This window comes from Bombina bombina, chromosome 2, assembly GCF_027579735.1.
Source record: "Bombina bombina isolate aBomBom1 chromosome 2, aBomBom1.pri, whole genome shotgun sequence".
Taxonomy (NCBI): Eukaryota; Metazoa; Chordata; class Amphibia; order Anura; family Bombinatoridae; genus Bombina; species Bombina bombina.
This window is the reverse complement of record NC_069500.1, coordinates 1,216,994,568-1,217,019,750: the sequence shown is the minus strand read 5'-3', so window position 1 is coordinate 1,217,019,750 and position 25,183 is coordinate 1,216,994,568. Positions and strand designations below refer to the sequence as shown.

General features: G+C 40.0%; 1 protein-coding gene across 3 annotated transcripts in view; it reads right to left on the bottom strand.

Annotated features, from left to right (window-relative positions):
- The window catches only part of CLOCK (clock circadian regulator), a 482,886-nt gene that overhangs the window by 167,138 nt on the left and 290,565 nt on the right, over positions 1 to 25,183 (bottom strand). For all 3 annotated transcript variants that reach the window (XM_053703956.1, XM_053703957.1, XM_053703958.1), the window contains exons 7-14: positions 23,941 to 24,030; positions 22,613 to 22,733; positions 22,351 to 22,464; positions 19,996 to 20,114; positions 19,284 to 19,366; positions 18,039 to 18,145; positions 17,348 to 17,495; positions 4,824 to 4,899 (exon numbers count right to left, since the gene is read on the bottom strand). In XM_053703956.1, coding sequence (XP_053559931.1) covers positions 4,824 to 4,899; positions 17,348 to 17,495; positions 18,039 to 18,145; positions 19,284 to 19,366; positions 19,996 to 20,114; positions 22,351 to 22,464; positions 22,613 to 22,733; positions 23,941 to 24,030 — 858 coding nt within the window. The remainder of the gene's footprint in view (positions 1 to 4,823; positions 4,900 to 17,347; positions 17,496 to 18,038; positions 18,146 to 19,283; positions 19,367 to 19,995; positions 20,115 to 22,350; positions 22,465 to 22,612; positions 22,734 to 23,940; positions 24,031 to 25,183) is intronic.

The following is a 25,183-nucleotide window of genomic DNA, read 5'->3' as shown; positions in this document are numbered from 1 at the left end:
ACGTTTGGATTAGAATGTCGTCCAGATAAGGTGCCACTGCAATACCCCTTGGTCTTAGAACCGCTAGAAGGGACCCTAGCACCTTTGTGAAAATCCTTGGATGATCTTTGTGGATAGGAATATGTAGATACGCATCCTTTAAATCCACGGTAGTCATAAATTGACCCTCCTGGATTGTAGGTAAAATTGTTCGAATGGTTTCCATTTTGAACGATGGAACTCTGAGAAATTTGTTTAGAATTTTTAAATCCAGAATTGGTCTGAAAGTTCCCTCTTTTTTGGGAACTACAAACAGATTTGAGTAAAACCCCTGACCTTGTTCCACAGTTGGAACTGGGTGTATCACTCCCATCTTTAACAGGTCTTCTACACAATGTAAGATAGCCTGTCTCTTTATTTGGTTTGAAGATAAGTGAGACATGTGGAATCTTCCCCTTGAGGGTAGTTCCTTGAATTCCAGAAGAAAACCCTGAGAGACTATTTCTAGTGCCCAGGGATCTAAACATCTCTTGCCCAAGCCTGAGCAAAGAGAGAGAGTCTGCCCCCTACAAGATCCGGTCCCGGATCGGGGGCTACCCCTTCATGCTGTTTTGGTAGCAGCAGCAGGCTTCTTGGCCTGTTTACCCTTGTTCCAGCCTAGCATTGATTTCCAAGCTGGTTTAATCTGGGAAGCGTTACCCTCTTGTCTAGAGGCTGCCGAGTTGGAAGCCGGTCCGTTCCTGAAATTGCGAAAGGAACGAAAATTGGACTTATTCTTAGCCTTGAAAGGTTTATCTTGTGGGAGGGCATGGCCCTTTCCCCCAGAGATGTCTGAAATAATCTCTTTCAATTCTGGCCCAAAAAGGGTCTTGAAAGGGATATTAAGCAATTTTGTCTTGGAAGATACATCCGCCGACCAAGACTTTAGCCAGAGCGCTCTGCGCGCCACAATTGTAAACCCTGAATTTTTCGCCGCTAACCTCGCTAACTGCAAAACGGCGTCTAAATTAAAAGAATTAGCTAACTTAAGTGCGTGAATTCTGTCCATGACTTCCTCATACGGAGTCTCCTTACTGAGCGACTTTTCCAGTTCCTCGAACCAGAACCACGCCGCTGTAGTGACAGGAATAATGCACGAAATAGGTTGAAGGAGGTAACCTTGCTGTACAAAAATCTTTTTAAGTAAACCCTCCACTTTTTTATCCATAGGATCTTTGAAAGCACAATTGTCCTCAATAGGAATGGTCATGCGCTTGGCTAGAGTATAAACCGCCCCCTCGACCTTAGGGACTGTTTGCCATGTGTCCTTCCTGGGGTCGACCATAGGGAACAATTTCCTAAATATAGGAGGAGGGACAAAAGGTATGCCTGGCTTCTCCCACTCCTTATACACTATGTCCGCCACCCGTTTAGGTATCGGAAAAACATCAGGGTGCACTGGGACCTCAAGGAACTTGTCCATCTTGCACAATTTTTCTGGGATGACCAGATTGTCACAATCATCCAGAGTAGATAGCACCTCCTTAAGTAATGCGCGGAGATGCTCTAATTTAAATTTAAATGTCACAACATCAGGTTCTGCCTGCTGAGAAATTCTTCCTATCAGAAATTTCCCCATCTGACAAACCCTCCCTCACTGCCACTTCAGATTGGTGTGAGGGTATGACAGAAAAATTATCATCAGCGCCCTCCTGCTCTACAGTGTTTAAAACAGAGCAATCGCACTTTCTCTGAAATGCTGGCATTTTGGATAAAATATTAGCTATGGAGTTATCCATTACTGCCGTCAATCGCTGCATAGTAACAAGCATTGGCGCGCTAGAAGTACTAGGGGTCACCTGCGCGGGCATAACTGGTATAGACACAGAAGGAGATGATGTAGAACTATGTCTACTTCCTTCATCTGAAGAATCATCCTGGGCAACAATTTGTGACAGTACTGTCCTTACTTTGTTTGGACGTTATGGCCCAATTATCACACATATTTGAAGGGGGAACCACATTGGATACCATACATACAGAACATGATCTATCTGAAGGTAAAGACATGTTAAACAGGCTTAAACTGGTTAATTAAGCACAAAAACCGTTTTAAAACAAAACCGTTACTGTCTCTTTAAATGTTAAACAGGGCACACTTTATTACTGAATATGTGAAAAACTATGAAGGAATTATCCAATCTTTACCAAATTTTCACCACAGTGTCTTAATGCATTCACAGTATTGCACCCCAATTTTCAAGCTGTTAACCCTTAAAATGTTGAAACCGGAGCCGTTTACAATTTTAACCCCCTTACAGTCTCAGCCACAGCCTTTGCTGCGACTTCACCAATCCCAGGGGGGTATATGATACCAAATGAAGCCTTCTAGGAACGTTTTTAGTGGATTCCAGACCCTCACACATGCAGCTGCATGTACTGTACTCAAAAGTAACTGCACAGTAATGGCGCGAAAATGAGGCTCTGCCTACTACAGAGAAAGGCCCTTCCTGACTGGGAAGGTGTCATAACAAGTGCCTGGTGCTAAAAACGTTCCCCAATGTTATAAAAGTGTGAAATTCAACTTCAAACTGCATATAATACTTAAATAAAGCAATCGATTTAGCCCCTAAAAGTGTCTACCAGTTTATAGCCCATAATAAGCCCTTTATTCTGTTTGAGACTAAGAAAATGGCTTACCAATCCCCATGAGGGAAAAATGACAGCCTTCCAGCATTACACAGTCTTGTTAGAAAAATGGCTAGTCATACCTTGAGCAGAAAAGTCTGTAAACTGTTCCCCCCAACTGAAGTTCTCTCATCTCAACAGTCCTGTGTGGGAACAGCAATCGATTTTAGTTACTGCTGCTAAAATCATACTTCCTCTTTTAAACAGAACTTTTCATCTCTTTCTGTTTCAGAGTAAATAGTACATACCAGCACTATTTTAAAATAACAAACTCTTGAAAGAAGAATAAAAAACTACAACTAAACACCACAAACTCCTCACCATCCCCGAGGAGATGCTACTTGTTCAGAGCGGCAAGGAGAATGACTGGGGGGACGGAGCCTGGGAGGGACTATATGGACAGCTCTTGCTGTGTGCTCTCCTTGCCTTTCCCTGTGGGGGAGGAGAATATCCCACAAGTAATGGATGACGCCGTGGACCGGACACACCAATGTTGGAGAAAAGTGCAAATTCTCCATTTTAAACCTATAGTCAGGCTCCTCCGCCGCCGGAGGTTTAGATGACACAGACTCCGAACCAGAAGGCACCCCCTGAAGCGTCTGAGTGGGCCTCATCGTCGTACAACTCTGCAAGAGTTTCCGACATAGATGAATCCTGAGTCGGGCCGCTCTGAAAAGCTCTACGCTTGCGCTTAGCCGAACGCGTTAAAGCATGGATCACTTTAGAGACTGACGTTTGAAGTTGGTCCGCAAAGTCTGGCGGCCAGCAAATCTCCCCCGAAGGGGTAACTGTCGGACCCTGGGGCGCTGCATGTGGAATAGGGGACGCAATTGGGGAACGCACCTCACGGGACGGAGAGCCGTCAGAGGTGGACGGCTCAGTAGTACTAGATGTCGTAGCTCTATCAAGTCATGTGGAACATAGTTGCGCAGGCTGGTCTACCGGAATCTCACAATAAACACAGGTAAAAGACTTAGATAAAGAGGGAGTACCCTCCAACGCATCAGAATCCTCCATAGCTTCTATCTTAATTAGCAAAATTAAGAACAGGCACCTTTATAACCGCCAATGGCCAAGGCACTCACCGCCTCATAGGACCCGGACTAGAGAAACCGCTTCGTCTCCACCATCTCAGATCAGACCGGAAGTGAAGAGCCCTAACAGGACCGCCCCTGCCCAAAAGAGAAAACGCGCCAAAAAAAGGGGCGCCAAACTCTCAGAAATGACCTGTCAGTTCCACCACATTGCCAGAGCCTGATCCCGCACATAACGCAGCAATGACACAATAAAGAATATCATGTATAAACCCCCCCCACCCCTGTTCAATAATCCCCTTAACAGGAATATTAACCCTTGATTCTATAAAGATAAAAGGCGCCACACTGTGGCCCTGTCTTCTGTGTTATCAATATAATAAAAAATGAAATGATCGTACCAGAATCCACGCCGTGGAACAGGAACACGGCCCTTCAAGGTCGTAGCGTAGCTCCTGACATGGATGTGAGAGAAGCAGTCTGGGAAACTTGTCAACGCTGAGTGCTGTATGAGCTGTTAATATGAGTCGGGATGGTGTCGCAGAGGAGAACACTCCCTGCATCTCCGGACTCTAACTTTTACCCAGGCCCTCAACTGAAAGGCTTGTTAGGCCTACTGAAACTCTCGTCCCATAGCGAAGAGTAGTACTCTCCATAAGAGACCTCCAAAACTTCGGCACCTCTCTGCCACCTCCTGTGACGAAAGGCAAAGAATGAGGAATGAGGGGAGTGGGGGAGGTATTTAAACCTTTGGCTGGGTTGTCTTTGCCTCCTCCTGGTGGCCAGGTTCTTAATTCCCAATAGTAATGAATGAAGCTGTGGACTCTACTCTCCTTTAGATGGAAACCCCTTTAAGAGTGGTCAATAGGGTAAATATATATATACACACACACTAGGCTGGTCTTTTAGTGAGACCGTGTATAAAAAAATAGACCATTCAAAGAACTAAAAATCAGCTTTATGAATAAAAACTTAAAATATTCATGCACCATCTAGTTGGTGAGATGATCTGCATTTGTCACTTATTTATTCTAGAATAAAAATATTTATCTACTTAAATGTATGCATAATCATAGATACACAGGTCTATGGGACAGAGTAACATACAGTACACACAATTATTCTTAAATTGATCTTGCTCACTTTATCTGTGGTCATTTCTGGTGGTGAGTCTTCAATGCCCAGCTCACGCCTTCTCTCCGCTCCCACTTCAGCATAGCTGGGGGAAAAAAAAACATAAGGTAACATATTTGCAATAACTACTGCAGGCAGTTAAAAGCACTGTGACATATAAGCTGATTAATGCTGCTTGGTGCAAACTGTGATTCTCAGGCACATTATCAAGATATTTGCATGTCACAGCTCTAGCTAAATTAAAACAAAATGAGGGCTCTATTGTGCACGGTGGCAGTGTGCACTTAAATGTTATTTAATAGAACAAAACAGAAAGAAAACGTCTGTATTTTCAACTTTCTCATTTCTATTTTATTTCAGGTACCAGGTAGCAGCTCCCAAGAACTTGCACTGCAAGTTAAAGTGACATGAAACCCAATTTTTTCTTCAGAAAGAGCCATTTTAAACAACTCTCCAATTTACACTCATGATCAAATTTGCTTCATTTGGTATTCTTTATTGAATTAGCAGTACTGCACTACTGGGAGCTAGCTAAAAAACATTGAGTTAGACAATAACAAGAGGCATATATGTGGAGCAACCAATCAGCAGCTAGCTTGCAATAGAGCAATGCTGCTTCTGAGCCAACCTAGGTATGCTTTTCAGCGAGGATACAAAGAGAACACATTTTCTAAGATGCAATATGTGATTAAAAAGGGAATTCTCACATCAGGGCAGGAAGATACCCAGGAGCCAAAATCCTAGAATTTTACTCTTCCAAAATATCCTTGTCAGACCCCCCCCCAAAAAAAATAATAATAATATTTTCTTTCAGAATGATGGTAGTCCATAGAGTCCATAACATGTGGGATATAATTCCCATCACGAGGAGGAGACAAATAAACCACACAAAAGCTTAAATTCCCTCAGACCTCCCCTCAGTTTAAAGCATAGCTGAGCAGAAAATAGGAAACAGGTAGGAAAGACAAAAGCAGGGTCTATAGAGGTGCAAATTAGAACTTATAAGGATTTATCAGGCAAGCATAAATGTAGTTTTCTTTAATATAATGATGATAGTCCATAGAGTCCATAACATGTGGGATTAATACCCAAGCATTACGGAATGGGTGGGACATTTTTTTAGCAGTTCCTGCCAAAAGCTGATTGCAAAGAAGCAAAAACATCAAAGCAGTAACATTTTGAAAAGGTATGCAGAGAAGACCATGTTGGAGCTTTGCAAATCTGCTCTAAGGATGCATCATTTTTGAAAGACCAGGAAGTTGCAGCTGATCTTTTAGAATGGGCTGTGATATGCTTAAGGGGAGACTTTCCTGCCATTAAGTTAGCTTTGTGAATTATCGGTTTGAGCCAAGAAGCCAAAGCTACAGTAGTAGCTTTCTGCTCTTAACGAGTCTCAGAGTAATGAACAAACAAGCTAGAAGATTGTCTGAACTCCTTAGTAGCTTGAAGATAAAACTTCAAAACTCTGACTACATCAAGATCATGTAAAATACATTCCTTAGAATTAGAAGGATCTGGACACAAAGAAGGAAAAATAATCTCCTGATAGATATAGTGAGGGAAACAATTATTTGATCCCCTGATGATTTTGTACGTTTGCCCACTAACAATGAACAATATGATTAGTCTATAATTTTAATGGTAGGTTTATTTGAACAGTGAGAGACAGAATAACTTCAAAAAAATCCAGGAAAATGCATTCTATAAAAGTTATAAATGGATTTCCATTTCAATGAGTGAAATAAATATTTGACCCCTTTGCAAAACATGACTTAGTACTTGGTGGCAAAACCCTTGTTGGCAATCACAGAGGTCAGATGTTTCTTGTAGTTGGCCACCAGGTTTGCACACATCTCAGGAGGGGTTTTGTCACACTCCACTTTGCGATCCTCTCCAAGTCATTAAGGTTTTGAGGCTGACGTTTGGCAACTCGAACCTTCAGTTCCCTCCACATATTTTCTATGGGATTAAGGTCTGGAGACTGGCTATGTCACTAATGTGCTTCTTTTTGAGCCACTCCTTTGTTGCCTTGGCCGTGTTTTTTGGGTCATTGTCATACTGGGATACCCCTCCACGACCCATTTTCAATGCCCTGGCTGAGGGAAGGCCAAGATTTGACGGTACATGGCCTCGTCCATTGTCCCTTTGATGTAGTGAAGTTGTCCTGTCCCCTTAGCAGAAAAACACCCCCAAAGCATAATGTTTCCACCTCCATGTTTGACGGTGGAGATTTTGTTCTTGGGGTCATAGGCAGCATTCCTCCTTCTCCAAACACGTCGAGTTGATGCCAAAGAGCTTGATTTTGGTCTCATCTGACCACAACACTTTCACCCAGTTCTCCTCTGAGTCATTCAGATGTTCATTGGCAAACTTCAGATGGGCCTGTACATGTGCTTTCTTGAGCAGGGGGACCTTGCGGGAGCTGCCGGATTTCAGTCCTTCACGGCGTAGTGTGTTACCAATAGTTTTCTTGGTGTCTATGGTCCCAGCTATCTTGAAATCATTGACAAGAATATCCGTGTAGTTCTGGGCTGATTCCTCATCGTTCTCATGATCATTGAAACTCCACGAGGTGAGATCTTGCATGGAGCCCCAGACCGAGGGAGATTGACAGTTATTTTGTGTTTCTTCAATTTGCAAATAATCACATCAACTGCTGTTACCTTTCCAGCAAGCTGCATGGCGATGGTCTTGTAGCCCATTCCAGCCTTGTGTAGGTCTACAATCTTGTCCCTGACATCCTTGGACAGCTCTTTGGTCTTGGCCATGGTGGAGAGTTTGGAATCTGATTTAATGATTATTTCTGTGGACAGGTGTCTTTTATACAGGTAACAAGCTGAGATTAGGAGCACTCCCTTTAAGAGAGTGCTCCTAATCTCAGCTCATTACCTGTATAAAAGACACCTGGGAGCCATAAATCTAGGGGATCAAATATTTATTTCACTCATTAAAATGCAAATCAATTTATAACTTTCTTGAAATGCATTTTTCTGGATTTCTTTGTTGTTATTCAGTCTCTCACTGTTAAAATAAACCATTAAAATTATAGACTGATCATTTCTTTGTCAGTGGGAAAACGTACAAAATCAGCAGGGGATCAAATAATTTTTTTCCTCACTGTATTTTCAAAACTACTTTAGGAAGAAAATCATATTTATTATGAAGCACAGCTTTATCTTTGTGAAAAACTAAAAAACATAATTTATGCTTACCAGATAAATTCCTTTCCTTCTGGATAGGGAGAGTCCACGGCTTCATTCCTTACTGTTGGGAAATATAACACTTGGCCACCAGGAGGAGGCAAAGACACCACAGCCAAAGGCTTAAATATCCCTCCCTCTTCCTCATTACCCCAGTCATTATGGCGAGGGAACAAGGAAAAGTAAGAGAAACATTAGGGTATAAATGGTGCCAGAAGAATAAAATAAATAATAGGGGACCGCCCATAGACAAGAAAAAACGGGCGGGGGCCGTGGACTTTCCCTATCCGGAAGGAAAGGAATTTATCTGGTAAGCATAAATGATGTTTTCCTTCCTAAGATAGGGAGAGTCCACGGCTTCATTCCTTACTGTTGGGAGAACTATATCCAAGCTCCAGAGGACACTGAATGAATAACGGGAGGGAACAAAAATTAAGAGGCGGACCCTATTCTGAGGGCACCACAGCCTGCAAAACTTTTTTCCCGAAAGCTGCTTCTGCCGAAGCAAAAACATCAAACTTGTAAAATTTTGAAAAAGTATGTAAGGAGGACCAGGTAGCCGCCTTACAAATCTGATCAATAGAGGCCTCGTTCTTAAAGGCCCAAGAGGAAGCCACTGCTCTAGTGGAGGACAATGTCCCGCTGTCTCGTAAGCTAAGCGGATGACACTCTTAAACCAAAAACATAGATAGGGAAATCGAAGTAGCCCTCTGCCCCTTACGCTTCCCCGAATAGACAACAAACAAAAAGGAAGATTGTCTAAACTCCTAAGTAGCCTGAAGATAGAACTTCAAGGCGCAAACCACATCCAAAATGTGAAGTAAGCGTTCCTTCGATGAAGGAGGATTAGGATACAAGGAAGGAACCACAATCTCCTGATTGATGTTGTGATCCGTCACAACCTTAGGAAGAAAACCTAATTTAGTACGTAAAACTACCTTATCTGCATGAAAAATCAGATCAGAGATCTCAGAAACTCGCGCACGCAGAGGTTATAGCCAATAAAAAGAGAACTTTCCAAAATTACAATTTAATGTCAACGGAATGCAGAGGCTCAAAAGAACCTGTTGCAAAACCCGAAGAACAAGGAGGAGCCCCAGATCTAAACACAGGTCTGATCCTAATCAGAGCCTTAACAAAGGACTGCACTGGAAGCTCAACCAGTCTCTTGTGCAATAAAACCGACAGGGCCGGAATCTGTCCCCTCAGGGAACTAGCAGAAAGGCCTTTCTCCAGCCCATCCTGGAGAAAAGATAAGATCCTGGCAACCTTAACTCTGTTCCAGGAAAAACCACACTCTTCACACCAGAATAAGTAGGTCCTCCACACCTTGTGGTAGATACGTCAAGTAACTGGTTTACAAGCTTGAATAAGAGTATCGATGACACTCTCAGAGAAACCTCTCTTGGCTAAGACTAAGCGTTCAATCTCCACACAGTCAGCCTCAGAAAATCTAGATTTTGATGAACAAATGGACCTTGTATCAGGTCTCTGCGACAAGATAACTTCCACAGAGGAGATGAGGACATCCCCACTAGATCCACAAACCACAACCTTCGCGGCCATGATGGAGCAATCAGGATTACTGATACCCGCTCCTGCTTGATGCGGGCCACCACTCAAGGAAGAAGAGGTAATGGAGGAAAATGATATATGTTTGAACCTTTATTAGACCCGCTTGGGGATTCCTCGACCTGTACCTGGGTAGCTTGGTATTGAGACGGGACGCCATGAGATCCATCTCCGGCGTTCCCCACTTGCTGCATATCTTTAAAAGCACCTCGGGATGGAGAGACCATTCCGCGAGATGTAGAAAATATAAGAGCAAAAAAAAAACTGGAGAGCTGAGAAAGGCATTGCATATTTTGAAGTCTGTACACACAGTTGGAATTTTATGTGTTTTTTTTACCAGTTTTATCCTGTTTTAATTTTTTTTTTTTTTATAAATATTGCAAGACTTTTTATACAACACTGGTACCACTGTGTTGATTTGTTCAAGTCTACGCTACCTGGCCTCTTTTTCCTCCCGGTTGGAGAGACTACAGAAGGTCCTCTTTGGCTCAGTTTGAGTGGGCAGGAAAACCACGGCCTCCTCACAATATAAACAGGTATGAATTAGTACAGAAGGAGTACCTTCTAACATGTCAGAGTCCTCCATAGCTCAGGTTATACCCACAGAAGAACACAAATAAAAACGTTTTTTATTATAGAAAACTGCACCTTTATACTCCCAATGGCTGGGGCACTCACCACCTCCTAGACCCAGACAGTTAACAGCGGAAACGCTCTCCTCAGGTTCAAGTCTCAGCTGGAATGGAGGAAATTAACATAGACCACACCCGGTCACATGGAGTGCAAGACAGTACTTCCCCTGTTATTACTATCCCCTGTTATTACATGTACAGCAAGTAATAGGAGCTGTGCAACACTTTCAAAAACAAAAGTGAAACTTAAAAGTGAAACCGGTTTGTTCCAGCCAAAAACACACAGTCTATCAGCCCAGGAAAAAAAAATCACACAAACCAGCATGTAAATAATACACTGATTAATTGACTCCAACTACCTGGATCAAGGTATAAAGGAGCTACACTGTGACCCTGTTATAGTGTTTTATGTGTAAAAATTGAAACAATCTTACCTCCAGGATCCATGCTGTGGAACAGAGCACGGCCTCTCAAGTGTGACAGTCTTATAGCAGCGCTCCTGACATGGACATGCGTTAAAGAAAGCAGGCAGTGAAACTCGTCAACACTGATTGCTTAGGAACTGTTAGCAGTAGTCTGGATGGTTTCACAGAAAAACTTTCCCTGCATCTCCAGACTCTAACTTTCATCAATACTCTCACTGAGAGGTTGACATGACTACTTAAACTCCAGACCTATCTCGAAGGGCAGATACCCTTTTTCAGGACTCTCCAAATCTTCTGACACTTCTCTGCCACCTCCTAATGTGACGATAGGAAAAGAATGACTGGGGTAATGAGGTAAGTGGGAGGGATATTTAAGCCTGGGGTGTCTTTGCCTCCTCCTGGTGGCCAGGTGTTGTATTCCTCAACAGTAAGGAATGAAGCCATGGACTCTCCCTATCTTAGGAAGGAAATAGAGAATAACAGAATAAAGCTGATAACTCAGAAAGTCTTCTGGCAGAGGAAATTTCTAAAAAGAAAAGCACCTTCCAAGATAAGAGTTTAATATCAATGGAATGCATTGGTTCAAAGTGAGTACCTTGTAGAAAAGAAATAACTAAATTCAAATTCCAGGGCAGAGAAATAGGTCTCACAAATGGCCTAATTCTTACTAGCACCTGGATCAAAGTCTGAACGTCACGAAATTTAGCTAACTTTCTATGAAAGAGAACAGATAAAGCAGAAATTCTAGTAATCCTAAAGGAATACCAAGAACATTCTCTAGAAGAACAATATTCAAAGTATGCTTTCCAAATGTTGTGATGTTTTTTGGGTAACAGGTTTTCTGGCCTGAATCAGTGTTAATAACTGAATCAGAGACGTCTCTATGTTTTAAAACTAGGCGTTCAACCTCCTTGCTGTTAAACTTAGAGATTTGAGATCCTGATGGAAAAGAGGCCCTTGAAACAATAGGTCTTTTCTTAGAGGAAGAAGTCATGGAGGAGAAGAGGACATCTGCACTAGATCTGCATACCATGTTCTGGAGTCTAGGCTGCAGCAATCAAGTTTACCGAAGCTGACTCAAGCAATTACTCTTGGAAGTAGAAAAAGGAAACGGGTACACTAGATGAAAATTCAATGGACACACTAATGTGTCTATGATTTGAGCCTTTGTATCTCTTGATCTTGCACACTACCTGATCAAAGATGTCCTGATTGAGACCACTCTCCAGAATGACGGCAGTGGTAATCCGCTTCCCAATTGTTCACTCCTGGAATGTGAACTGCTGACAGGGAGCATTGAATCCTCTCTGCCTAAGACAGAATATGGGACACTTCCTGTATAGCCAGTGGACTGAGGGCACCCCTTGATGATTTATGTAGGCCACCGCTATGATCTTGTCCAACTGAAAACGGTTAAACCTTTCTTCTTTTAAGAGGGGCTATAACTGAAGAACCCAAAGAATCATTTGGAGTTCCAGAATATTGATTGGTAACTTTGCCTTCAGGGGGGAACAAACTCCTTGCATTCTTTGAGAATTCCAGATGGCGCCCCAGCCTGAATGGGTCTGGCGTCCCAGCCTGAATGGGTCTAAGAAGGAACTTGTATCCACCAAGAGAGAGACTGACTGGTGGACAAATCCAGAACAATCTGCAGTTTCAATTGCAGATAATTCTTTGATCACTGTTCATATAGTTAAAGGGGTTACAAGTGAAGGCGGGCAAAGGGAACTGAATCCGAAGCCTCAATCTTAAGACCCACCACTTCCATGCATTGAGCTACTGATGGAAAATAAGCATGTTGCAGAGACAGACACGTCTTCTGAAGTTTTATTCTGCGTGAGTCTGCCAGGAATAGAAGCATTTGAACTGAAACTATGATAACTCCTAGAAAAGACACCCTTTAAGCTGGAGTTAAAGAGCTCTTTGGAACAATGTTTGTCCAACTGTGGTTTTGGAGAAAAGATAGTATCCTTTGAGCATGAGCAATAACTAGAGGCAGCGAAGGAGCCTGCACTAAGATTTTATCCAGATAAGTGGCAATTGTTAACCCCTGAGCGCTGATTACCACCAACAATGCCCCTAGCACCTTTGTGAATATGTGAGCTGTAGCCAGACCAAATGGAAAGGCAACAAACTGATAGTGTTGGCCTAGGAATGCAAACCTTAAAAATAAATAGTGATCCTTGCGACTCAGGATGTGCATATATGCATCCTTGAGGTCTATAGTGGACATGAATTGACCCTGGATTAAGGGTAAAATTGTGCAAATTGTTTATATCTTGAAAGTGGGGACCCTGACAAATCTAAAATGGGTCAGAAAGTCCCTTGCTTCTTTGGGATTATGAACAGATTGAAGTAAAACCCTTGACCCTGATGAGACACAGGCACTGGAATCATCCTTGAGGAGGCCTGGAGCAAAAGTCTATCCTGTAGTATTGGGATATGATTTTTTGAACCCAGGGGTCCTGGAATGACTGGAACCAGGCCTTTTGAAAAAGACTCAGTCTGCTCCATACTAGAACAGAATCTGGACTAGGAACCGCACCTTCATGCAGATTTTGAATTGGCATTGAACTTCTTGGATTGCTTATTTTTTGCCCATGAAGAACCAGGCTTCCAGGCTGGCTTGGTGGGCTCAGGTGTTTGAGAAGAGGAGGATTTCTGATCTCTTGAGGAATGAAAGTGATTATTTGGTCTGTTATTTCCCTTAATTATGGAGTCCAAATCAGAACCAAATAGAATCTTCTCTTGGAAGGAAAGAGAAATCAACATCTGACCATGATTTTAACCATAAGATCATTTCTTGCAATAACTACCATATACATGTTCTTGACATCAATCTTGAGGATGTCCATTACTACATCACATATAAAGGCGTTAGCCATGTTAAGAGCTCTAATGCAATTCTGTAGGTCCTCAGCAGAGGATAAATAATCACACCATAGGGCCCCTGCCACAGCCACACAAGTGATAGACACTTCAGGTTTAAGCAGAAGACCTGTCTGAAGGAAGAACTTTCTCAGGAAAGACTTCATTTTGTGGTCCATTGAATCCCTAAAAGAGGTGATATACTGCATAGGGGTGGTAGTGTGGAAATAGCTCCATCAACCTTGGGTATGGTTTCCCATAATTCCATGTTCTGCTCTGGAACCGGGTGCATTCTCTTAAACCTAGAAGAAGGAGCAAATGGAATACCAGGGTTTTTTTTCCATTCTTTGACTATATTAGTCATAAACCAAATCTGGAACCTGAAAAACCTCTGGAATCTTAGCAGGAGCTTTGAAAACAACATTTAACTGATTTACAGGCTTGTTTTCAGCAGGTGTTTCCACAGAAATACCAAGAGTTCCAAAATCAGGGTCAGGAAAAGGGTCCTGTTCACAAGATTACACTTCCTATCTGAACTGGATGATTTGAATCCTTGGAGTCAGAGCTCTGAAGCAGGACAGGATTTTGAGGTTGAGAAGGAGATTGCATGTCACATCAAGAGAGTGAAATAAATTCCCAGATTTGCATTTACGCTTATTTGGCTTGTGGATAGCAGCTAAATATTCTACCATATCCCTGTGTAAATTATCTTAAAAAGTAAAGTCAGTTAAGGCTCTATGAGTAATATACACAGGAACAGAACACAGAAGGAGAGGGAAACTGCTTATTTAAATGCATAAATTGAGGTACACAACGATTGCAAAGTTGGTTGACCTGGCACATTGGAACATATTCGCAAAACAGACACAAAAAGTTTCAGTGGGGACAGATACACTAGGTTACATTATGTGCAAAACTCACAAGTAAAGCAGAGTATGAAACAGCACACATATACTGATAAAATGTAATAATAGAGAGCCATCTACACTAACCAGTTTACACCCCTGACACCTACAAAGTACCTAAAGTGTAAGGTAATACAGGTGGCCCTCAGTTTATGACAGTTCAATTTGCGCCGTTTCAGAATAACGCTTTTTTTTCCCAGTCATGTGACTGCTATTGAAAAGCATTGAGAAGCAGTGCATTGATTAAAATAGCCAGTAGGTGGAGCTGTCCACTTGTGTTGCAGCAAAGATATGCAAGCCAAGCAATCAGTGTAACCAGAACTGAGCTATCGAGCAGCTTTCAAAGGAACAAGATCTTCCTGCCTATAAATCAGTCCAGACTGGAATGCATAGAATATCTGCAGACCCAATATTATATAACATCCTAACAATGCAGAGAACTGTTTGCAGAAAAATGCAAGTAAAAAAATGATTTTGTTCATTAAACTTACTTTGATGATACAATCTGTGTTGTGTGATTATTTTATTAAGTTTATAATGCTGTTTAGCAAATGATTTTGTTCATTAAACTTAGTTTGATGATACAATCTGTGTTGTGTGATTATTTTATTAGGTTTACAATGTTGTTTAGCATTTAAAGTCTTCATTTCAAAGCTTTAAAAATAATGTATTAGGTGTTACTTATGACAATTTTGAGAGGGGCCTGGAACCTAACTCCCTCACTTCCCATTGACTTACATTGTAAACTGGGTTTCAATTTACAATGATTTCTATTTACAACCATTCCTTCTGGAACTTAACCCCGGCATAAACAGAGGGCTACCTGTACATGGGCACTATAATAAACTTACTGACAAAATGTCCCCAAGTAATCTTCTGGCAGATCCTGAATGGGCACTCACCCCCTCCAGTGACAGGATCCCAATTTGAGGCAGATTTCTGAAGAAAAGGGCAGACAGATGCTTTGAAAGACCTTTTCCTCCCCAGCTGCAGCTCTGGAGTCAGTAGAAAAAGACTGTGGCTTACCAGACACCAAACTGCTGCAGTATCTAGTAGAGAGCCCATCAAGTGCTTATACATGTACAGCAGAGGATATCTGAGGAAATACTGTTATCCCACAGGGGGAGGCTAAGGTACGAGGCTAAGGGACGCCTGAGGGTAGTTAATTCTAAAATCTCTTAGGAGATACTGTGCACATATCAGGGTATTCTTATGTCCCTGTATCATTCAGCTTGCATGTAATCTCTTCTGCCTTCTTTGTGAATGATATATCCCAGGGATAAAGGGTTTCACATTGATCTGTGCTCCCAAACATTAATCCATAAGCAAGTAGCTGAAACACCTCTATTCCCAACCTTCTCCTGGAGGCCAAGAACAAAACTGATGAGAGATGGGAAGGATTTTAAGCTTTTGTTTTTGTTTCTTGGCCTCCTCCTAGTGGTGGGAATTATACCCCACGTTATGGACCCTATGGACTATCATCATTATGCAAAAGAAAACCTAATTTATGCTTACCTAATAAATTAATTTATTTCATGGCGATGAGAACCCAACATCCATTACTATTGGGAATAATTTTTTCCTGCCACTAGGAGGCGGCAAAGATTCCCAAATCCCAAGAGCTCTATAAAACTCCTTCCACCTCACTGGTAACTCAGTTTGACATATAGCCAAGCAAAATGGTAGGAAAATGAATAAATACCAAAAAAAACATGGTGGGATCTCATGGACTCTCACAGCTATGAAAGAAATTAATTTATCAGGTAAGCATAAATTATGTTTTATTTCATACAGGTGGTGAGAGATAATGATCCATTACTCCAAGAAACAAATACTCAAGCTGTGGAGTCCAAGAGTAATGAAAAGTAAGGGCAGGATAAAAAGAACATCTTTTTTCACAACAAAACAAAATCCACAACCCAAATAAAAAACAGGGTAATAAGCAATTAAAATGACCAACAAGCGAAATCAACTGTTTGAAGGACTTCCTACCAAATGTTGCCTCAGAAGAAACAAAAAAACATCAGAATTATAGAATTTAGCAAAAGTATGTAAAAAAGTCCAAGAAGCTACCTGGCAAATTCTAAAAAGCCCAAGAAGTGAAAACTGATCTGATAGAATGGGCAAAAAATAAAAAAAGTCTACATGGAGGCTGACCCACCTTCAAGAAAGCCTTATTGATCAAAAGTATCAACTAAGAAGTCAAAGAAACGGCAGAATCTTTCTACCCCTTTCTGTCTGAAATCCTTATACTACTCAAGGCTCTTACAACATCCAAGATATGAAGAAGCCTATCTGAAGAATTCAAGGATTGAGACATAAAAATGGACAACAATTTCCCAATTTATATAATCCAAAGACACAACCTTATGAAAAAAGTAAAAAAGATAAGAAGAATCACATGAAAGAGTAGACAACTCAAAAACCCCTCTTCTACCAGTTAAGATAGCCAAAAGAAAGCAACACCTTTAAAAAAAGAGAAATTGATGTATGAACAGCTTAAATGACATCCCTCTGAGGGGAAATGGGCCTCAACTCAATCTGAGAACCCCTCTGACTGAAGAATAAAACTGCACATCTTCATTATTCACCTTCCTCCAGCGGAAACAAAGTCTAAGTTACTAGAGAGGTGGGAGAGGTTTTACAGAGGTCTTGGGGTTTGGACATTTTTCCCTCCTCCTAGTGGCAAGGAAGAGTAATTCCCAGGAGTAATGGATTGTGGACTCTCACCACCAGTATTGAAAGAAAGCACAATAAGGCTGCTTTCTTAATATTTTTGCAGGCTACTAAATTTGGATTACATTTGTCAGCCCCTGACTTGAAAGATGTGAAATAAATAAATGAAGTATACTAAAGGCAGAAAAATGTCTTTACTGATGACCAGATGCATTCTTTAGTATCAGTTATCTAAAAGTAAAAAACATAAGATACCTTACAACGCTGTGTTTACAAACAATGAACTCTGGCCTGGAATTCCACTGATGGTAAGTGATGTAGTAGTGAGTCTGAAGCCATATCCACTGCTGGCCTTTAGTCAGGAACCTATAAAAGCATGACTTTCCTTTCCCATATTGCATTACTAAAATAAAAAAAGAAAAGAATCAAAAGTTCAGTTATTACATTAAATATTAAGATGCAAGATGAATCAAACCAATTATTTATACAGGCACACCACGCTGAAGGGGGGGGGGGGGGGGACACACACGAGGATCTGGCTAAAAAGGGGGCCTGCAGGATTTTTTTTCTAACACCCGAGCTTTTATAACTTTTTTGTGCAATACTTTTTTTAATCATTTTTATTAGACAGTGTTAATATGAGCGTAACTACTTTGTAATGTATTTTTGATGTGTTTTGTACAACTTTTTTGTTTCAGAAAACAGTTAACCACAGCTCTGAGATCGATTTCGCTCAACTTGTAATATCAGCGCAATTGAAAAGGCTTGCGAAAAGACTTGCGCAAAACAGTTTGCGTCTCACTTGTAATCTAGCCCATAATGTATACCTCACATTTATTACAATTCTACAAATATATAAATGTTTTGTTATTAAAACTAGTGTACAGGCTGGTGAATATGCTTGATGCACTTTAAGTTATATAAAGTGAGGAATAAAGATACTTGCAGTGTTCATGACATTTTGCAAGATTTTCTAGGTCGTCCACATGATAATAATCATAACCGGATGTTCCCAGCACTTCAAAAGGCAAATATCCTATGATCGGAGGAGCTCTAAAAAACATAACAAAAATAATACATTTATGGAAAGAAGCTTAAAGGAACATCAACATAAATTTGCTGAAAAAAAGCTACTCAATGGTTAGAAATAAATGCAGTAAGGAAAGGAGCCATATATACATTTAAGCTCCTTATGCACCTAATTACCATAAATAAAATAAACATATAAGATGATACCTTACGGTGTACTTCAGAGTACTACTGGATTATCTGGATATGCATAGGGTACTCCGAATATAGCACAACAGCAGTGTAGCAGTAGCCAGCTTATTTTTGGTTCAGCACTCTGGGTAACGCTTGCTGATTGGTGGCTTTATTTAGCCACCAATCAGCAAGCGCAACCTAGGTTCTGAACCAAAAATGGGCCGACTCCTAAGCTTACATTCCTGCTTTTCAAATAAAGATACCAAGAGAACAAAGAAAAAATGAGAATAGGAATAAATTAGAAAGTTGCTTAAAATGACATGCCCTGTCTAAATCATGAAAGAAAACTTTGGGTTTCATATCCATTTAATAAACTGGAAGCATCCCCAACCTATTAAATTCTACATCATAAAATTACCAAAATCTCTGTTCATACCTACTAGAATCAGTAAATCAAATATAAAACCCCAAAGGATTCAATTTTCAATACCAGCTTTCTATCGCCCCCTCTCCTTGGAGAAGATATCTGTTCTATACTATGAAATCTGAGCTGACTAAAGATGAATAGACTTGACAAAATGTAATGCATCTAGATATTTCAAATTCCTTGTGGTTGATATATCTGGATATACACAGGGTACAGCAGGAACAAAGAGCACATAACCAGCCCACCCAACACTATCCTTCCTAGTCCTACTCTATAGGTTTTTAGGGTAACTGGCACAATATGCTACAATACATGAATAAACTGGGGAAACTCCAGGTATAATCTCTGGTGTATACTGGGGTAGTTGCATGTTGGTGCCATGCTTGCCAACTACGGGTATGGCTGGATCAATGCATTAACAAGCATTGTGTAAATAAAGGGCTTCAATCTTTCTTCATTTATGCAAAATAATTTCTGCTGCAGCAGCAGAGCATACCTTACTGTGCGGTGGGGGTTTTCCACTGCAGAAAACATGAAAATAATCTGTCTCAAAATACAAACCTATGATCCAAGAAGAGGAATTTCCATTCTAAGCTGTGTCTGGAGGTGAACTCCTCATTGGGTTCCTCTACTGTGCACATTTCCTAAGGAGAAGAAAGTGATATCATAAACTATTGTATGTAGGCAATTTGCTTTGTTATTGAAACATTTAATTTAATTGAAAAAGTATTTATTTGTTTTCTTATCAATGGCTTTATTAATCAAGTGAGTTCTGTCAGCTATTGTTTTCTTGACTGGAACAATCTCTTTCTTCAGTCTTGTGAAACTACAAACTATTGTTTGTTTGTTTTTTAAAGTTATATTTGAAAAATCCATTTTTATTTTACTTTTAGTAATGTACAAACTGCAACATCCTTGTGCAGCCTTGAAGTACTTGGAGTAACTAAGGAACATAAACTAATTAAATTAATACATTGCATATTTTTTTACTGAAATATGATTTATTAACATTTTTATTTTGAGGCATTATATTTAGCTTCATATCATTAATGTGGCCCTTTCAATCAAGCTATTATAGACTGGCCTTCTGGACACAGCTACTCCAATCTAGATCATTATCCTAAAGAAATAGCCAATTATTTGATGATTTTAATCTCATAGTTTTATCTCAACCTTAACTTAAACACTTAAGCCCTTAAGAGCATGTTTAACATCTTATTCTAACAGCAATGCTAAAAAATGAACATGATTAAAACACAAAACTAAAACATACCTTGATGAATTGAGGGGTAGCTAACCTTACAGTGGCTACAAAGCAGACTCTCTCTTCGTATGTCGGTCTGAAAGACCTTTGTAATGAACCATCAAACCCATTGTGTGTTGAGTTAGGCACTGGGTGGGGAAAATGGAGAATTTTCTTTAAGTTATTTAAGCAAGACCAAGTGCTCAAAAAAATAGAAGAAAACAATCATAATGAAACGTTCATGATTTAGTTAGAACATGCAAAAAAACCTCAATTTACTTTGTTCTCTTAATCTCAAACAAACCTGGTATGCTCAGCAGCATACATGTGTCTTGAGAAATATATGGCAACAGTGTTTGCTACAATTTTTATAACAATATTATATAGTGTCACAAACACTGCTGACATATATTTAAGACATGTGTATGCTCATTCCTCATGAAATGTGCTACTGAGCTAACTAAAGATACCAAAGGAACAGAACTAACTGAAAAAAAGAAGTAAATTGGGTTTATAAAATGACACTATCTATTTTGACCATTATTCTTTAATGTCTAATCTTGGTACATATATATTACATTTACTACATAATAATTATTCTTTTTGCTTGTATAACGTGTAACCACATATAGAAGTCCTCACTGTTGCATATTTAGCCTTTGCCATTTTATGAGGTAGAACTTATATACATGACAGCATATATGTTACTGAGGAAATGTTCACTAAACTTGCTAACTAGTCATGTGCACTTTGTTTCATGCTTCGTTATTCGCTAGTCAAAGCTGAAAATGCGGCGAGGTCCGGTCGGCAGATTAGGGGTTAATACTTGAAGTTCGGTGTCGGCGATGTTAGGGTGGGCAGATTAGGGGTTAATACTATTTATTATAGGGTTTGCGAGGCGGGAGTGCGGCGGTTTAGGGGTTAATACATTTATTAGAGTAGTGGCGAGGTCCGGTCAGCAGATTAGGGGTTAATAAGTGTAGGTAGGTAGCTGCAACGTTGGGGGGGCAGATTAGGGGTTAATAAATATTATGTAGGTGTCGGAGATGTTAGGGGCAGCAGATTAGGGGTTCATAGGGATAATGTAGGTGGCGGCGGTGTGCGGTCGGCAGATTAGGGGTTACAATTTTTTATTATAGTGGTGGCGATGTGGGGGGACCTCGGTTTAGGGGTACATAGGTAGTTTATGGGTGTTAGTGTACTTTAGAGCACAGTAGTTAAGAGCTTTATAAACCGGCGTTAGCCCAGAAAGTTCTTAATTACTGACTTTTTTCTGCGGCTGGAGTTTTGTCGGTAGAGGGTCTACTGCTCACTTCAGCCAAGACTCTAAATACCGGCGTTAGGAAGATCCCATTGAAAAGATAGGATACGCAATTGGCGTAAGGGGATCTGCGGTATGGAAAAGTCGCGGCTTGAAAGTGAGCGTTAGACCCTTACCTACACAACTCTAAATACCAGCGGGCAGCCAAAAGCAGCGTTAGGACCCCTTAACGCTGCTTTTGACGGCTACCACAGAACTCTAAATCTAGGCGTCTGTTTCTTATACACTACAGGCTCGTAAGTCTGTGACTAGGGGGAGTTTTATTTAAAGGTCTGGAGGCCTTTCTTCCTGGGTGTTCAAATCAAGCTACTTAGTCTTCTTTGCATGTTTTTTGTACCATTTTGATGTTTTGGCTTCTCCTGAGGCAGCCTTTGGTAGGATATCATTCAGGAAGTTGTCTCAGGTTGATCTGTTTTTGGCTGTTATTGTTTTGCCTTTTTTAGGCTCTATTGGGGTTGTGGATTTAGTTTCTCAGTGGAAAAAATGTGTTTTTTAAATCCCATTAATTATGTTATTACTTGTGGACTCCATAGCTTGGGTATTTATTCCCAGGAGTAATAGATTGTGGTGAGAGTCCATGAGACCCCACCCTGTATTTTTCTTTTCTTTTCTTTTCTTTTTTTGTGCACATCTTTTTCCCTGCTCCTATTTCTGTTTGCTCTTAGTACTTTTATTTCCTCTTTGTGCTTGGGTATACGTTAGACTGAGATATCTTTGCCTCCTCCTAGTGGTAGGGAAGAGTAATTTCCAGGAGTAATGGCTCACGGACTCTCATCACCTTATAATAAATGAATTTATCAGGTAAGCATAAATTATGCTATTATATTATCAACTCCAGAGAGCTTGTTTGATTTGTGGCCACATTGCCCACCCACTAGTTCACATATGGGTATTCTCCACAAGGACTTGGTGTATCTAAAGCTAAAACTCATCTCCCAAACATCTAATTTCAAGCCTACCAAAACCCTCTGATCCCTACCTCACCTCAAATCCCAATAAAAAGGTGTTGGTATAGCTAATTTTATTTTTTCAAAACTACACAGAGGATGACTTAATTAACTTACCATTGTTTAATGACTTAAAACTCCCAATGAACTTTACAAATTCATATGTTGTGGGCTCTTTTGGATCTACTGTGCCTCTCAGCATATGACAACAGAATTCAAGTTCATCCTTTGCTGAAACAAGACAAAAAAGGTATCACTGTGTGATCTAAAGATACAGTTTTTCTTTCCAATAATAATCAAATAAGTAAATTATATTGTACACATTAAATATATGGTGCCTCTATGTATCACAGCCATACAGTTCAAGCAATTAACTTACTTTTCAGGTATTCTGAAGTTAGAGAACTATTATCCAGTATGTGTGTGGACAGGATTTTATACACCTCTGAATGTTCCCCTTCTGGGACAAAATTAAATATACTCTGATCAACCAGATCAGACTGAAACAGAAAACCAAAAACCTTAATTAAAATACATTGAAAATGCAAGTTTAAGTGAAATCAAAATGTATTTTGTACTTTATTTTATGACATCAATAAACAATCTTAAGTGAATGCCTTTATAATTAGGCAACGCAACAATATTGAATAATGCAGATGGTAACCAATTTTTTTGTATCTACAGACATGACAACAAGTGCACAACTACAGATCCTAACATATATTACATATTTTTAAATGAATTTACTTTTGAAAATGAATACAATTAAATATCCAATGGCTGTGAAAACTTACCATTAAATCCCTATCTTCATGTTGAGAGTACATGAAGCAAGAGTTGACTCTAGACAACTGGGTAAACAAATAGCCAGCCACAAGGAGATAGAGAAAAACTCCCGACAAATTAGTCAAACAGTAGCTTATTCCTCCTCTTACCTACTCTTTGTTGTTCAACTGAGCGAAGGAAGAAATAAAAAAGAAGCCAGACCGAACAAAAACACTAAGAAGGTCTTTATGTGGTGCCACACAGAATGCAAACAAAGGTATTTAACACAAATTATAATTTGTGAAAGTATGTGAAGTGCAAGATGGTTTTTGACAATTGTAATGTATGGAGTCAAGTATGAGAAAGTACTGTCCAACTTGTGAGATGCGTCAGGTGACAATAATTTGTGCACAGATTCATGATTAAGGAGCAGTGAATGCGGTACAACCAGTAAAGAAGATGACAGCTTGTAGTGTAGTGACAGAGCATTGGAAGCAAAGGAACATATCTCCAAGGAGAACAGCATTCTTTATGCAGAAACATCAAAAAACTTGAGGGAAAGGGAGGGAGAATAAGTTGTTTCCCACTGAACAGTTTGACGTTTCTTCCTATATCCAATAGAATAGCTAATTTACCCAGGAGTCTATAATAATCGCCTGCTTCATGTACTGTCAAGACAAATATGAGAGAAGCTCATTAACAATATATTAGGACAAGAACTATAATTGAAGAATCATATTTTTCTGATAATCTTGTTGTGTAAGAGAATTAGCTCCAAAAAGTTATGTGTTAATTTATTGTAAAAAAAACAAAAACTCATATATAATGTGCGCCTTGTTCGACCAAAATGCACAAAGTATGCAGCATTTTTTTCTTGGCCTAATGTGTAATATTCTGCCTAATAAGGTTCCACTCATCCTTAAACCTTAGTCACTGACTTACTGGTAAGTGTTCAAGTAAGGGAGTCACACTTTCCGACACATATATTATATTTCCATCTGTCATAACTGCCAGGAAAAATCCATCAAGGGCCTGAAATCAAAACATTAAATATGATTACTCTTTGTGCCACACTGCTATACATACGATTAACTTTCTGCTTTTAAATAAATAATCTCCTTTAGAGATTTATTTACTGTTTGTGGTGGTTGTGGGGGAGTTCTCTTCGTTTTTTTCTTTCCTTTTTTAAATAATAAAAAAAAAATAATGATGGGAATGCATTAAAGGGACAGTCAACACCGGACACAACTTAATACCATACCTTAGATCCAAAAAAAGAAGATGCGTCTGCACCGCATCCCATGTTCAATACCTCTAACGTTATATGTGTAATCATCCAAAGCACATACGATTTTCTCCTGCAGATATGTCCGCCAAATTCCCCCCACCGTTATGTAGTAACTTTAATTTTAAACGCATCCGCCAATCAGAATCCAATCCTTGGTTGGATTCTTTACACACGTTCACAGTGATTTGCAGCTGCACTTTCTATTTCTGCTGGCGAGCGGACATAAATTGTAATGCGCATGCGCATTAGCAAAGAAACAGCTTCACCGTGAACGAGCATGGAATTTAATAGAGAAGAAGATGGAGGAGGAGGGCGAGGAGTTTGTCGGCCATATCTAAAGGATAAAACTGTATGTGCTTTGGATGATTACACATATAACGTTAGAGGTATTGAACATGGGATGCGGTGCAGACGCATCTTCTTTTTTGGATCTAAGGTATGGGATTAAGTTGTGTCCGGTGTTGACTGTCCCTTTAAGTACCCTTTTAATTGAATTTAGTGCTTTATAATAATATGAATAGTAAATGATCATGTCAAAAAAATTGACTTTCTTGTGAAATATGCTAAAGGATAGCATGTATAAATGTGTATATACAAAGGTGCATTTAAATAAATATGCTTTTATTTCTGATCACTTACTTATTAGACAGCCTGAAGCACTCATGACACACTACAAGCGGTTTCCTTGGTAACCACCATTACTTCCTACAATGAGGTCATACAAACAAAAATTAAAAATATATTTTTTTATATACTTACCTGATCAATTCCTTTCTTTCTTGGTGGTGAGAGTCCACGAGATTACTTAATGTTGTGAATTTTTCACCTGGCGAACCGGGAGAGGCAAAGAAACCCTAAAGCAAAAGCTTTAATATCCCTCCCACTTCCATGATGCTC